We start from the raw sequence: 16370 nt of genomic DNA, 5'->3' as shown, positions 1-16370 counted from the left end.
CACGATAAACGCCCTGTCCAAGTGACTACAATGGAGCTAATGGCTAAGCTAGGCTAGGCTAGGCTAGTAAATAAAGAAAGAGAGTCGCAAACGAGTGACGTCAGCGCCTTCACTATTGAATGGCTGCGTCGCCATCTGGTGGTGATTAGTGTGTGGTGAACTACAAAACGAGCGCTCTTACCACAGTCTCCCTGAGTTACCCAGTTACCCTGTAACATATATATATATATATAGTAGTTCACCAACCCCTAAAATGACATGTTTTTCTATGGAATACTCACCCCATGGAGACTTGAGTTCAATAATCCTTTGTTTGTAGGAAGAAGAAAAAAAAAGAAAACTACTGGGGGTGAACTAATCCCTTAAAAAAAAGGGGGAGGGGTCTGATGTCTCTCTGGATGTATTTTGCACTGCAAGAATAAAAAATAATAAAAAAAAAGTCAGACGGCTAAGAGAGAGAGAGAGATAAAACCTGTGATTACAATAACGGACTCAATAACACAAGCATGTTTTTCCCTCGTTTATTTTTCAAAATTATTTTTTTAAATGTTTCTGTACATCTAATCCTGCGATGCTCCTTCTCTCACGTTTTGCATTGAACCTGAACATTGAACTTGGCCTCTGTAACAAAACGGTTTGTGAATTCAGCCACACCACTTCCAGACACACATCAACTCCTAGACACCTTTTGACCACTAGTATGTATGGACATCATTGCCATCATCCTCACAGATATTCTAGTGGTCAAGTTGGAACATGTCAGATCTAGTCTCATCCTCCATTCATTCTGCTGGCCAGGGGGCCAACAGCACAACAAAGACCTTTGAATTCTGCAGTTTGTCAGAAAAGTTGAGAGATCGGAAACTTTCTGTAATTGAAAAAAAATAAAAATAAAAACATAACTTGCAAAAGAAAAAGAAAACATTCAACATTGGGTTCTTGATCTAAAGAACAAATGCATAGGAATAGATTCAAAATATTAACTTAATGGTCGTGTGAAATGTTGACTGTCAAATTCCTTTTAGGTAGTCAACAATAACTCAACTCCAACTTAAAGTTGGACCATGTGAGGTCTAACAGGGAAAACCATGGGTGTGAATAAACCTTGCCAATGCCCTTTACTCTGCCCGTTTACAAACTAAGTCACTAATCTCGACTCTTCCAAGGATCTCATTCTATAAAGAGTAAGACTAATGAAATCAATTACATTACGGTGAGCAACCCCGTCATACAACAAAGTATGAATTAGGCTCCAGAGTCAAGACTACACTACAGTATGCTTCATAGTAGTGTAAATGGTGGGTAAACCAGTGAAGCAACTAAAAATGCAGTTGGACATCCAGCATATACTGTAGAAGAGCGGGCGGGCTTCCAGCTAACACTGTAAATCTGCTCGCTGAAGAGCGACATACCTTTAAAAGGAAGCGGTTCTGTCCCCTATACTCATTCACCTCTTACCAACATTTGCACAGATGTGGATTAGTTAAAAGAAAAACTAAACGATTATCAAAGCCAGGTCCACAAATACAAAACTTCTTTCACCCATTCATTCTTTTTACCAGTAGTGCAAATGAGGTAGACATGACAACCCAGATTGATATCTTTTTCTCTCCGACAGCGATGGTGGTGTTATTTTAGATGACGTCAATAAATTCTTCCTTCCCATGATGACTGAAAATGCTTGGAAAAAGGGGATATCTTACAAATGACCATGTTTCTCTCACCGTTCAGACCTAAAATGGTTAGGTGTTTATTCATATAGCCCCGAGGCTGGGGGGGGGGGTTGGAAGGTACAGTGTTTTTGGAGGCAGGGAGCCCAAGCCGTTTCTGTGCTCACTGAGAAACAACAACAACATGGCACCAAACAGCCTAAATGAATAAAACAACATGAAGACAACATGGAAAACATGGCACCCGACAGGCTAAATGAATCAAACTGTGAAAAATGCATCTATTCCGGCGAAACTATGGACGAGTACGGTCCACATTTTTTAATACTGGCTCAAAAAAAAAAAAAACGAAAAAAAAAAAAAAAGTAACAATGTCCTGCCCAGTAGACTCCGACTCTGAGACCTAGACAGGAATGCTGGGAAAGGTAGTCCTTTTTCCTCCTTTAAAAAAAATGTAACATTTTTATAACTCTATCACAGTAACATTGCTCTTAATTCCCACCTAGTGGTCAAAAATTGGCAACAGAAAAATAAAAATAAAAAACTTAAAATTAGCATACAACATAAATATTACAACTGCAGTAGTAGTAATAATAATGAATAGCCTCTAAACTTTTTTTGTCTGCATCTATTACAAATCTGTATAACTCACGTGACAAAATAATCATTGTTATTACTAACACAGTTTTTTCAAAGTTAGTGCCTATTATGTACACTCATTAAGTACAATGTAAGTCAAAAGTGTTGGACAGTGAACAATCTTCAGCTTTACCTGTTACATTTTGCACAGGTACGTTACATTTATATGCATCTATATAAATAGGTAGTGTGCATGTTATCGATACAAATGCGGTCTGTACAGAGGGTCCATGCACTCAATTGTACTAATTTGTATGCACATGTACAACTTTTATCTACACACAGCCATGGATGGGTAATAATGCCCAATTTACACTTAAGTCGTGCGCCGGTGTCTCACACCGAACATTGCAGATCTACAAGACTGTACATCTTGTGTTTTTGGTGTGAGACAAGCGCGCAACTTAAGTATAGATCAGGCTTAAGTTGTTGGTGAGAGAAGTACTCTGAAAAGAGCTCTGTACACTCAGCCCACTCTTCAGACACACGGTACATGTAGTGCTTGGCTCACGCAAAACAACACTCTGGCAGCATCCCTTTAAAGTGGACTTTAAGGGCAGTGGTAGAGTCGTTTTGGGTCAACCCAACAAATAGATGGCAGTGTTTAAAATTTGTCGTTTAGGATTTGTATAGCCACAAATAATAATAATAACGGAGGAAAAGAAATAAAGAAAAGAAAATAATAATCTGCCCATTGTCAACTCCTGTGCTGTCGTTCGCCTCTTGGTCACTGAGCAGTTTGAAGCTGGCTAGGCTTTACAATTTAGCGTTATTTACATAGTTAACAGTGGTTCTTTAAAGCACCGCTAATAGCCGAGTGGAAGCTGTCACAGGCTGTCCTCCTCAACGAACGCCACACTCTCTCCTAAGCTCAGGTCAATGTGTCACTGAGCTCCGCTCCAAATCTAAAACCTACATCTTAATACAAAAAAAAACATCCGGCCACACAGGCAATAAAAAAAAGAAAAACAATAATACTTAATGGTTTCTGCTCTGGTTTAAGCTGGGAGTCTGCGGTCCAATCACATTCTCTACCATCCCAGAACAAAGAAAACACTGTGCAAAAAAAGACCAAGAGGGTAAACAAAACAAAAAAGGATTCTTTGATACAAAAAGCTAAACATAATTTACTGAATTCCAATCTACTTGTTTTGTAAGATCAGGATGTTCCCGCTCTGGGCACAGTGTTTCTGACACTTTTGGACAGTTTAGTCTCAAACCTGTGCTACGGCCCACATCTCAGCTTAAACCAGCTCTTGAATAAACTGCGTCCCACAGTAATGTGGGCCAAGATTACATTGTGGAAATATGAATTCAACACTTAATAACTATAACAAGCACTGCAGCCTGACCAGACCACTCAACGCATTGTCTCCGTCTTGAAAATCCCTGCACTGTTCCAACAAAGGACACCGTAAGATTGTTTTTTTCTTTTTTAAATCAGGGGACATCAGTGTTTGCCAGAAATCAAAATGTCCTGAATAAAGGTCGCTTTGCTCAAATCCTATGAAACTTGTTAAAAGAACAAATAAAAAGGTAAAATTGTCCCATGTTAAGGGGGTGCAATGAGCGAACCCCTCTCAGCCTCTCAGAGTGTGCTTAGTTCTGCTTCTTCTCTCTCCCCTCCTCCCACACGATGCCTTCTTTCAGAAGCACAACTTGAACACACAAGGGCCTGTTATACTCGGTCGTGCAGCGGTGTCGTGCACCAGAAATAGCCGATCTACATTTTTATTGTAAGGTAACCGTGACCAAGACATTTCCCTGCCTGCAGCTAAAATAACTGTTATTCGCTCTGCCCCCGGTCTCTCCATCCATTACCGCACAACCTCCACTTTGAACTCCATTCTTCTAAAACACAATGGACCAGATGATGGAAATAAGATGCAAGAACCTAAAGAGCAACCATCTGTTTAAGCTCTCTGTAGGAAATGTAACATGTAACATGGTCACGCTTGCGACGCTCAGAGAATAGTTTGGCCATTTCTGGCTAACACCGGTGCGCAACTAAAGCCCGATCTATTTCTTGCCATACAAACTTCCACAAATAGCAGATCTATAAGATTCTGTGTCACTTTACATTTTAACCACTTTTAAACATTATTTTATACTTTGGCTATTAAAAAAATAGCAGATATACAAGCTCACAGCGCAGCACTCGGTGCCGCGCTAAGACCTTGTAGATCTGCTATCCTTGAAAGATCTCGAAAATCTGTGCAAATCTTTCGATAGATCGGCAATCTTTCAGCGTTCACCACCGACCGCACGACCGAGTACGGATCGTCCCCCTTTTATTTTTCGATTTAATTTTTTTACGAGTAAGAGAGGTGCGAGCCGTTGGAGATGTGCGAGGTGACCGACGTGCTCCGGCTGAGGCCCCCCTCGCTGCCGCCCCCCCCGCCGGGCCCCCCGGACGCCGTCCTCCTCAGCGGCTGCGGGCTGCTGTTCCTGAGGGCCATCAGGCCGGAGGGGGGGTGGGGGCCGCCCCGCAGGCCCCCGTAGCCCTGCGAGGAGGAGGAGGAGGAGGCCGAGGAGGAGGGAGGCGAGGAGGAGGAGAGGGAGATGGGCGGGGGCGGCGGAGGGGGCAGCAGCGCCAGCGACTGGGAGGAGGCGTGCGAGGACAGGTGGTGGTGCTGGTGGTGGTGGTGGGAGTGGTTGTGATGGGAGGAGGAGGAGGGGTGGCCCTGGTGGCCGCCGTGGTTGTGGTGCGAGGAGGAGGAGTAGTGGTGGCGCTGCTGCTGCTCTCCGGCCCACTCCCGCCCCCCACGCTCGACGCGCTGCTGTTGCTGCTGCTCCCGGACCACGTCGTCGCGGTACAGCTGCGGCGTGCTCTGGTGGTGCTGGTAATGCTGTGGAAGGTAGTGCTGCTGCTGCTGCTGTTGCTGCTGTTGTTGTTGCTGCTGGTGGTGATGGTGGTGGTGATGGTGGTGGTGATGAGAAGAGGCGGACGATGATGATGAAGGGTGTCCCCTTCCGCTGGCGTTCGTCTCGCTGTCCCTCGCCATGCCGTGGGAGGAGGCGATGGACTCGGCGCGGCTGAAGTTGCCTCCTCCTAAGGGTTGTCAAGATCGTGACTTTTTAGTTGGCCATTAAGTGTACAATGTGATTGTGGTTTTGGCATTGAACATAAATTACATAAATTATGACAACTAACTTCAATCTACAAAGAAATGACTGACGGTACCAATGATCAAAATCAATGATGTACTTATGGCCACATCATTTTCTACTTATAAACAATCTTTTGAACAGTTGACTTTATACAGAAGAATCAATGGAAACGATACTCACGACAATGAGAAATAATAGGCTCTGTGCACAGCAGCCATATTGGAAGGACATTGGTGCTCTTCCTTACTTCCTTCACAGGTCTTACCAATTATACTAATTAGGGCTCTGTTCCATTCTGGTCAGACGAGTCAACGAGTGTCGACAGTGTGGATGATGGCTCACTGGAAACACTCTGCTACACCAGTGGGTCTCAAAATGTCCATGAGGGGTTCCAAATGGCCCCTTATGGGTCTAACTTTGAGAATGTACAAAAATGGACCCGTATTTGGTTCCATTTTGTACACTCTCAGAGTTATGGTGGTCCTTGAAATCAAAACCTTTGAGAACAAATGGCGAGGAGCAAAATCCAAAATCTTTTCTTCTTTTTCTGTATAGGCCCAGTACTGTGATTTGTCTGTCATTCTATATTACAAGTTAAAAAAATGACCCAAATTGCTTGACAAAAGCTTTTTTGAGGCATCCTTTTAGTTGACCGTGACACTACCAGTGAAGTGTACTGTCACAAAACTGTAAGGGGGCGTCAACTTTGGTCGCAACCTGCACGTATTTCGCTCCTCGCGAACCACTGTGGTACACTAAACAGAACCGAGGCTTCTTTAGATTGGCATTGGCAACACATGTGAAGGAAGTAATGATGCTGCCCAATTTTTAGATTGTGTAATAACTGAGCCAGGCCTACCTCCTCCTCCTCCACCCGTGGCGTTGCGCCAGGACGGCGGCGCGGCAGAGTTCTGCACGCCGTGGCTCCAGTGGCTGCCCGAGCGCGGCACGGGCCGCGAGGGCCAGCCGCCAGAGCCCGACGACGGGCTGGGGTTGGGGTAGCCCTGGTTGTAGGCCTCGGCGGGGATCCCCGACAGAGCCATGTTGCTGAAGCCCAGGCGCATGCTCTCCGAGTCGAAGGCCTCGATCTCGTGGGCCTGGCGCTCCAGGAGCGTGCGGATGCGCTCCGTACGCTCGTTCTGCAGGGAGAGCATCTCCTCCTCGATCTGAGGCACAGGCAAAGAGACATGGAGACATTTAGAGCAGTGGTTCTCAACCGTGACCCCCCAAAAATAACTGGGGAGTGGGGTCCAAAATAATCATATTTGAGGCATTACATTTAGTTTGACTTTGTTCCACAGATAAATAGTGAAAATCTACAAGCTCCCAAAGCCTCGCAACAACGCGAGGCTTTGTGAGCTTTTGGATTGTTTTCCTCTTTCTTATTATTTGACAATTATTGTTTGATCAGTTTATATAGCATCATTCTTTGATGTTGGAGTAATGCTATTTTTTAAAGGTAATTTATTTTCTTTACTTTCCCCCCCTTCTTATAAAATAAGAACGTTTATTTTAAAAGTCCTTAAAGGGATAGTTCAAAGGACACTCTTTGTATCTCCATAGGGAACTGCTGTTAGGTCAGCAAATTATTTAGCAAAACGTAGGAATGCGACAAAAACTAAAGCATATCCATGAATCCAAGACTCCATGGTGTGAGTAATCTATAGAAATAAGTCATTTTGAGGGTGAACCATCCCTTTAAATTGTCACTTCACTGTGATCAGTGGGGCCCCCCCAAAATCATGTGCACAGTGGTTTTACAGTGCTAGTACCCTTTGCTCCAGCAGTGCCCTGCGAATGGACACCCTCTGCTCCAGGTCCTTGGCCTCCCGCTCGTGCTGGGAGTCCGTGTGGATCTTGATCTTGCTCTGGTAGGCGTTGAGCAGCTCCAGCTCCTGCTGCAGCTGCATGCGCAGCACCTGGTACTCTGCCTCCTGAGTCTCATCCAGTCGCAGCTGTGATGACCATGGGCGAAGAGAGAGAAAATAAGCCTTCAGTAGAATACAACCTGCTTGCGGTTTCAAGAAAAAGGCCTGTGTCCTCTGTTCTATTGTAAATCCTGAATGTTCAATGTAAATCAGTGGCTCCTAAATGGTGTGCCTTGTGACATGTGAGCGGTGTCATGGGGTTTTGTGACAACCACACAGCATTATTGCAATATAGGAAATTATACAAAAGTTATTTTATTTTTAATTCACTGTATCAGTACTTTGTGTGCACTCATTTTCCAAAACAGCAGGAAACTCTATAGTCTATACCCTAAAAATGTATAATAATTAATACCCATCTGGCATCCCTATTTTGGGCATGCCAACAGGTTTTAAAAGTGTGTTATCTCCTTGCAGATCTGCTATTTTTGGCTCAAGTGGTTAATTGTTAACTGTGCGCGCCGACGTGCTGTCGTTTTATTCAGGGTATGTGTTTGTTCTCCAGCGTTGCGGTGGTGTACTCGTGCCCGGAGCGCAGGGCGTTGCGGTGGTGTACTTGTGCCCGGTGCGCAGGGCGTTGCGGCGGTGTACTTGTGCCCGGGGCGTTGCGGTGGTGTACTTGTGCCCGGTGCGCAGGGCGTTGCGGCGGTGTACTTGTGCCCGGGGCGTTGCGGTGGTGTACTTGTGCCCGGTGCGCGGAGATTCCTTGCCTTACTCACAGCCTGGGTGGACAGCATATCGTTGATGGAGTGGTCGTACTGCTCGGCCAGGATGGCCAGTTTGCGCGTCTGCTCCTCCTTCAGCCTCTTGAGCACGGCTTTGTGGTCGGCCTTGGGCGTGCTCTCCAGCAGGTGGTTGCGGAGCGCCTTGTACTGGCGCGTCTGGATCTTACACGTGTCCTGGAACTGGCGCTTGATCTGCAGCTCCTTGGACTGAGCGGAGGGCGAGGACAAAAAGAGCGGCGTTAGCGAGGAATGAAGCCATTTTTGTCAGGTGAGGGATACGCAACAGGACGATCGAACGTCATTAACCTTCTGGTTGGAAAGAACAGAACCTGGACGTAATGGTACGTCAATGTCACATTGGCCACTTAATTTTACTTTACAGTAAGTTAAGCCATACTGGCCCTAAGTGTACTATGTATGTATCTGCAGACCAAAACATGTTACGGTTACTATCAGTTAGATAAAGTGGTTTGGTATGAAATCCCAATTATTTTATTTAACCAAATATCGTGACCTGCACCTGAAAATTGATTGAAATTTCTTGAGTTACAATTTCAAATGATGATAGACCTTTCTCTGACCGACCAACACGGCAGCCGGGCTGATGCATCACTCCAATGAACAGCAGTGGCAACTACGTGTATATTATCTACACCCAAGAGGGGCAGCATGGGAGTTCCTAGAGGACTGTAATTAAGTGTGGCTCTGGGAGGTCGCCCCTTCCTCCTTACCTTGAGGCTCTTGGGCTGCTGCCGGACCTCGACGGTGTGCTTCTGCCTCAGCTCCTGCTCCCGCCGCTTGTTGTACTCCATCTGGTTGGTGAGCTCCGTCTGGTGCTGCGTGCGGATCAGCTCGGCCCGCGTGCGCTGCACCGAGCCCAGCTGACGGAACTCCAGCTCCTGGGTGGACTCGTGGTGCCGCAGCAGCATGGCGCACTCCAAGTCCTTCTGGGTCTGCTTCTTGTTCAGGTCCTGGCGAGGGGGGAAAGATAGCAAAATGTTGAGTGGGATGATACTAGAGCCTGACATGCATCGTCTAAGGCAGTGGTTCTTAAAGACCCTGTGGGGTTCCTTTAGGGGGGTCTAAATTGACCCATACAAGTCTGTAACACTGACAGTGTACAAAAGGAACCAAATTAACCTGTTGGGGTTCATTTGGTTCTATTTGTATATTGTCAGGGTTCATTTGGTTCCATTTGTATACTGTCAGAGTTAACTCATTTACTGCTATCCCCGATGAAACGCCGCTGTACCTCTCTGCTGCGCCCGAGGAAACAGAAGATTTAATATGCTTTAATCGTTATGTAACAATTAAAAGTATGATCGCTGTTTATCGCCGATCCAGACTGGATCGGCCCGTCGAAGAACTGTTTCCTGCGTATTTCTGGTTTTCAACCGGATCAGGTTTCCGTATCCGTTCGGGAGGCGGGACCTGCTAGCAGCTTCCATTAGCTTACATTGTAACACTAGCAGATGCTGCGCAGCGACAGAAAGGTTGTTTTTCAATCGATTTTTTTGTATTTGGAAGCTGTGATCGGCTCTTAACACGCCTGGTACATGATCCGTGCACACATCGTGCGCACATGCCCACGTTAAAAGGTAAGGAAGACCTGGCAGTTCATTAGTTCAGCGATGTTTTAAATAGCAGTAAATGAGTTAAGGGGAGACCCTGAAATTTGAAAGTTTGAGAAACATTGGTCTAAGGCAGCGGTTCTCAAACTATGGGCAGCGCACACACACACACACAAGTTCACAACACAAGCCCTTGAACTGATTTTACTGCTGATGAATGACATTTAGAAGAAATGTTGTTTGAGGTGGTTCGTATCTTAACTCATTTAGTGCCACCCCTTTCACCACTAGAGGGCGCCCAGTGGCCAGAGAAAATCCCATAGAGATATGCTGGTATATGCAGAAGCCCTGCAGCCATGACTTGCCTGAACACTTTCCTTTGTGCATGACTGCATGTACAGGAAGAGGATGAAGTTAGCTTGAAGTTAGCTATTGGCTACCAAGCATTTTAGAAGCCTTATTTTCGTCAACTTAGCCATGATTAAACCTTGCACACCTCATGCATGGGAAAAAAACAGAGAAGAATGAGCTCTGAAAAATCCAATGCAATCCGTGATTGCATTGGAGTGGATTTGTGCAGTTTGTTCACAGCTTTCAAACAAAAAAATACGATTGGAAATCCGTTCAGGCATTCTTGAGATAATCGCCCTTATGTTTTACATGTAATGTAACCAAAAATGGCTGCCCTGTATGTTAGATGGGGTTGTATGGGGGTGGAACATGCAAAATCGCGATTGAAATCATGTTCACCAGATTTGATGGGGTCCAAAAAAAAAAAAAAAAAAATCAAAAAAAAATATTTTTTTAAAAATTTTTTTTTTTTTTTTTTAATATCCCGAACTTGTTCGGGATAGGCACTCTGTGATACGATAATATATCCCGAACTAATTCGGGATAGGCACTCAATGAGTTAAAAGAGCCGCTTTGTGGAAGAAATGGATTTCTTACTGGGTACCACAAACCATGTTATGACTGTCCACTAGATGGCGCCTTGTCACCAGACTTGTACCAGACTTGTAACTCAGTGAATGAATGAATGTTAAAAAAGAAAATGTAATCCATTGATAGGTCTACGTATTAATGGATAATGCCCACCTCAACACAACTCTGTTCTTTTGTTTTCCGGTTTTTATTCTTTATATACATTTCTTTCCTTTCCTTTTTCATGTTGTATGTGCCTTTTTCACATCTGTATGTCTATTGACATTAATAAAAAACCCATCAGAAAGACCCATCATTTACAGATAGCCATGTTGCCATGATATTGCAGTGTGCTGGGGACGTGCTGCTGCCTGACTGCTGCTCTCACAGACAACTCCAGTCACTCCACCTGTAGCTTACAGCTGCCCGGCCGGGATGAAAAGAAAAACACGCTGTGGGCAAACCTTTGGCAGCGTTGCGGCAGCGTCGCAACAGCGTTTTGGGGCTGCGTTACAATATCATTTATTAATTTCATCCATCGATGAGATAGGCTTTTAAATCGGCAGGCATCACTGCTTTAATTTCATTTTTAATTGTCTAGTCTCTCAGAGTAAAATCCAACTGTTTTGCATCCGGCAAGTGTCTACGCCAGTGTTTCTCAACCACTGTGCCTGGGGACCTTTGGTGTGCCCCTGAGAAGGGTCAAGTGTGCCCTTTGAAACTGCTTGAAAGCCAGTATTGTATTTATCATTTTAAAAATGATTTAATGATCTACAAGCACACAACGCCTCGCACCGCGAGGCGTTCTTCCCGACAGTGACGATATTTACACCCCCGTATTATGTTGGTGTGCCCATGGATTCTTGGGACATGAAAAGTGTGCCCATGCAGAAAAAAGGTTGAGAAACACTGGTCTACACCATTTCCAAAACATAGCATTTTCTGTCAACCTTCCTCGTCAAAACACTTTTGTCAAGCACAAACGAGGAACGGGTTCAGCATGAGCCGCGTTCACAAGCTGAATCAGGCGCTCACCCAGCCGTGTTCATCCCAGAGGAGTTTGCGGTCAAACACAAAGCACTGCTTCTCAAACATTCGAGTTGGTTTGGGGCTGACACAGAGAACATACCTCTCTGAGCAGGTCTTATTTGAGTTGGTGAGGGCTGACACAGAGAACATACCTCTCTGAGCAGGTCTTATTTGAGTTGGTTTGGGGCTGACACAGAGAACATACCTCTCTGAGCAGGTCTTGTTCCAGGTTGTGTCTGGCCAGCAGCATCTTCCTCTTGTACTGACGACACTGCAGCTCGTAGTATTGCCTCTGCCTCCGCAGCAGCCCGGCCTCCTCCTCCGCCTGCATCTGCTGCAGGCACTCCTTCTGGCGGACCAGCCACTCCTGCTTCTCTCGCTTAGGGGTCGACTGGTTCTCGTTCAGCTCCTGCTCCCACAGACCAGGAGGCAACAGTTAACTCATTTACCACCAGAATATATGTAACCAAACTTCTTGAACTATCACGGTTATTTTTTTAAGGGCGCAAGACAGGATCAGGAAACAGAAATATTTGCGTTTTCCTGCCAAATCTAATATGGGAGCCAATGGAGATTTGTTTTTGTTTGATCACGCGTATTTACCGTTTCCTGTTGGGAACCGGATGAGATTTTTTTTTAAAGCAGTCGAGCAGCATCGCAAGTTTTTAACTAAATAAAATAAAAAAGAAATCCGTCAGATCTCGTCATTGGTAGTGGGGGTTTATAAAATAATCTGTCATCTCTCTTATTATGTATTTTTTTATTGGTTGTAACTTGAGAGCCATCATACTTCTTTGAGCTGTTCCTTGCGCTGGCGGTACTGGCGTTTCTGGGACTCCAGTAAGCTGGTGAGCTCCTTCTTCTGCTGGCCCAGAATGTGCTGCTGGAATTTCTTCTCCTCTGCCAGTGCTGCTTTCACCTGCAGGAACACACACACACACCCAAATGTTTATGGTCAGTGTCAAACTAACCCTGACCCTGATGAAAATAGGCAGATCTGTACCATCATTACAGCATGGGAGTTGTAGGTATTGAGCATTCTAGAAGAGTATCTGCCTATTAATCAGTCCGTCTGTGTATGACCAATCAGCGACAAACTTCTTGTGGACGCTCTCAGCAGCCCCACAAAGTTTTATATTTCACTTTAATTTCATAGTTTATCGAAGTCAATTGGGGGTCAGATCGGCCTGAAACAATGTCCACATCTGGAGTCACACGGACGAGTCACGTGGGGGTCACGCTGTTATTAGAACGCACACATTTGGTCCATTTGATCCCATTTGTTCCACACTTCGGAACACTCACGATTTGACTGTGTAGCATTATCAGTACTAGTAGTGGTATCAGGTGTGATCAACATAACTGTGACAGGCCTACTCTCTCCTCCTCACCTCTTTCTCCAGGATGGCCTGGGTCTTCTTCACCAGCTTGTCTCCCTCGGCGGAGAAGCTGTTCCTCTGGCTCTCCAGCTCCTTGTCCAGCCTCAGCTGGTGCTCGTCCATCTCGGCCTTCAGCTTGTTCTCCAGGCCCATCAGCTGCTTCTGGTGCTGCCGCCGCATGCGCTTGTAGCCCGACATCTGCTCACGCAGCGCCGAGCCCTGCTCGTGCTCCTGGATCTGACGGGTCACCTGCAGACGGATAGATGGATGGTAATTGTCAATATCATGTAAGAAAGAGGCAAACATTGTGGAAAATGGTTGATCTACAACAGGGGTAGGCAACCTTAGGCACAGGTGCCAACACTGGCAAAGGGGAGGGTTATCACTGGCACACTGGCAGAAGTGTGAGAGGATTTTTAATTTAAAATCAAATATAACGTGGTCAATTAATAAATGTCACCTAATTTACAGCAAATGACATCCTGCACATAATTCTACACTCATTAAAACTCTGCACTCTGACTGGGGAAGGAGTCGGGGAGATAGGTGGATCATTATTCCAATTTCCTGCCAATCAGAATATGTCAGAATCTTTGATGGCGTGTCATTAAAACGTATGTTGACATGGCACACTGACCATCTAGAAAATGGAAACATGGCACTTCATTTCAAAAAAGGTTGCTGACCCCTGATCTACAAGCTCACAGCGCCTGACAAGGTTGGGAACCGTTGCCATAGAAGACTGCTATTGGAAACCAAATTAATGAAATCAGTCACGATGACTGAGAACTTGAGTCGTTTGACAAAGCATAAATTGACCTTCAAAGAGCCGGCTCTAACTTACCAGGGAGGCGGTCCGGATGGTGGCGAAGTGGTCCCGGTTGCGATAGTAGGCGCGTCGCCGGCCCGCCGAGGGGGCCTGGGGTTGGTCCATCTCTGGCTGGTAGGGGTCATCATAGATGTTGTCCTGGCCCTGAGCAGAGGGACAAGGGCAATGCATGAGTCAAACCACGCATACGGTACACATTAAGTGAAAAGGACCTTTTCTTTGACGATGGCTGGCCAGATTGCTGACATAGAAACATAGGTTTTTCAAAAAACCTTAGAAGGATTCAAAAGACACTTGTAGAATCGGGTCAAATTCTAATTTGCACGATTTAAAAAAAATAACAGATCTACAAGCTCGCAGCGCGGCACTCGGTGCCGCGCTGTGAGCTTGTATATCTGCTATTTTTCACTGGTTAAAACATTCAATAATTCTAGGCCTAAATGGGTTAATACATGCACTGGATTCTTTTTTTTTCATCCCCCCCTCCCCTGCTGAAATCCAAATTTGGGTAAGTTAACCTGCGAGAGTGTTTTTTGCAGGTCTTTCAGTCCGAGTGTATCAAAAAACCATCTACGTGTGAGCACGTAGATCAGCTATTTTCAAAATGTTCGCCTCTTGCTTACTTAATATTTGACAGTTTGGCCAGTCATGTCGAATATTCGACTATTCGAATACTTTGAGGTCGAATAATTTGAATACTAAAAATCACTATTCGTGAATGCCCTATTTCCTAGCGGTGGCGGTGGTGGTGTGTGCGTTTACCGTGGGCCGGTGGATAATGGAGCTGTTGGAGGCCACGGTGTGCTCTCCCTCCTGCATCATGGCCATCTCCGTGCTGCTGTCATCGGAGCCGTCCGCCAGGCTGTTGACGGAGCTGCTCTGTGAGCTGGCCGAGATGGACATGCTGGGCACCGACTGGGAGCTCTCCATGCTGTTGACCGTGCCCGTCCGGAGCACGTACTGCTCCGCATCCTGCGTCAACACAACACACACACGTCAGACAGGGTGATCATTATTCGCTCCCATACCCCGTTAGGAGGCAATTCACCGATTGCGGCAATGGTCGCGCAAGAATCGGGACGTTCATAATAAGCTTGTGACCACGCGAGGGCTGTGACCACTAATATTTGCTCCCTCCCTGCCAGTGTTGTGCGTTTACGCTCAATTAACACGCTCATGTTTTGGCAAAATTAAAGGAGTAGTTCAGCCCCAAAATGACTTTTTTTTCCTACCAATTACTCACCCCATGGAGACTTGAGTTCAATAATATTTTTTTGTTTTTGTCGCATTCCTAAACCAATAATTTGAGGAGACTCTTCGTAGGCCCATTGATTCCGGAAGGAGAACCAAATGCATTCGAGTCTCTGGAATCAATGGGGTAAATTTATTATAATCAAATTATTGGCTTAGGAATGCGACATGGGGTGAGTAATCGATAGAAAAAAAGTCATTTTAACATAACCATTTGTAACTAATTGAACTTTGAACATGAGCCTTATTAACACATTCACTGCCAAAGACTGAAGTCGTCAAACAGCCTTTCCAGTGGTTTAGGCTTGATGAGGCTGGTCCCATCCTCTTTTACAGTACACTTTAAGACATAATAAGACAGAATAAAGCCATAATAAGAAATAATGTGTTGGTAATTAGAGCTAATATATTTTATTAGACAGAAACAAAGACAGAATAGTAGAAAGAGCGAATACATTCTCTGGCACCGTCACCTGCCGCGGAACTGCAGCGGCAGACACTGCCGCACGACCGCTAGTTCGACCAGCAGTCGCACTGCATCGCCGGCGATAGGACCAGCAGTCCCGCCAGTAGGACCAGCGGCCGCCGCACGGACCGGCAGGTCCCGTAGCGGTAAACTGCCCGTCCGTGCGGTGGTGGCTGAGACAGAATAGCAGAAAGCGAATACATTATCTGGCACCGGCATCGCTGGTAACTGCCGCGGCAGCCACCACCGCACGGACGGGCAGTTTACCGCTACGGGACCTGCCGGTCCGTGCGGCGGCCGCCGGTCCTACTGGCGGGACTGCTGGTCCTATCGCCGGCGATGCAGTGCGACTGCTGGTCGAACTAGCGGTCGTGCGGCAGTGTCTGCCGCTGCAGTTCCGCGGCAGGTGACGGTGCCAGAGAATGTATTCGCTCTTTCAACTATTCTGTCTTTGTTTCTGTCTAATAAAATATATTAGCTCTAATTACCAACACATTATTTCTTATTATGGCTTTATTCTGTCTTATTATGTCTTATTATGTCTTAAAGTGTACTGTAAAAGAGGATGGGACCATGAGGCTCTCCCGCACCGTGAGTGATCCCAGGACTACACAAATCCCAAAACGCAACCGGAAATGACGTCATCCCAAAACGTTCCTCTCTGCCCAGTCGCTTCAGTCGTTAACTAAAATATCCCTCAAAATGTGTGTGTACATTCATGCAGAAGCCTGATAATGACAGGGAAAACATGGCAATGACTCTTCCAGTTACTAAATGACATACTGGATGTAACCACAGGGTGGAGCCGTATACATTTCAACTGCGGCATGATTTGGTTCAGGCAAAATAAA

At 45.8% G+C, this 16370-nt stretch overlaps 1 protein-coding gene across 2 annotated transcripts in view; it reads right to left on the bottom strand.

The window, feature by feature from the left end:
* Positions 1-633: 633 nt before the first annotated feature.
* The window catches only part of taok2a (TAO kinase 2a), a 34301-nt gene continuing 18564 nt past the window's right edge, over positions 634-16370 (bottom strand). For both annotated transcript variants that reach the window (XM_080724232.1, XM_080724231.1), the window contains exons 12-21: positions 14565-14774; positions 13818-13946; positions 12986-13222; positions 12385-12513; positions 11800-12003; positions 8805-9044; positions 8068-8280; positions 7193-7375; positions 6280-6586; positions 634-5361 (exon numbers count right to left, since the gene is read on the bottom strand). In XM_080724232.1, the coding sequence (XP_080580358.1) occupies positions 4622-5361; positions 6280-6586; positions 7193-7375; positions 8068-8280; positions 8805-9044; positions 11800-12003; positions 12385-12513; positions 12986-13222; positions 13818-13946; positions 14565-14774 (2592 nt within the window). In that variant the 3' untranslated portion in view covers positions 634-4621. The remainder of the gene's footprint in view (positions 5362-6279; positions 6587-7192; positions 7376-8067; positions 8281-8804; positions 9045-11799; positions 12004-12384; positions 12514-12985; positions 13223-13817; positions 13947-14564; positions 14775-16370) is intronic.

The sequence above is a fragment of the Nannobrachium achirus genome, assembly GCF_963921795.1.
Source record: "Nannobrachium achirus genome assembly, chromosome: 4".
Lineage (NCBI taxonomy): Eukaryota > Metazoa > Chordata > Actinopteri > Myctophiformes > Myctophidae > Nannobrachium > Nannobrachium achirus.
The sequence above is the reverse complement of the archived record's forward strand: the minus strand, read 5'-3'. Positions and strand labels throughout refer to the sequence as shown.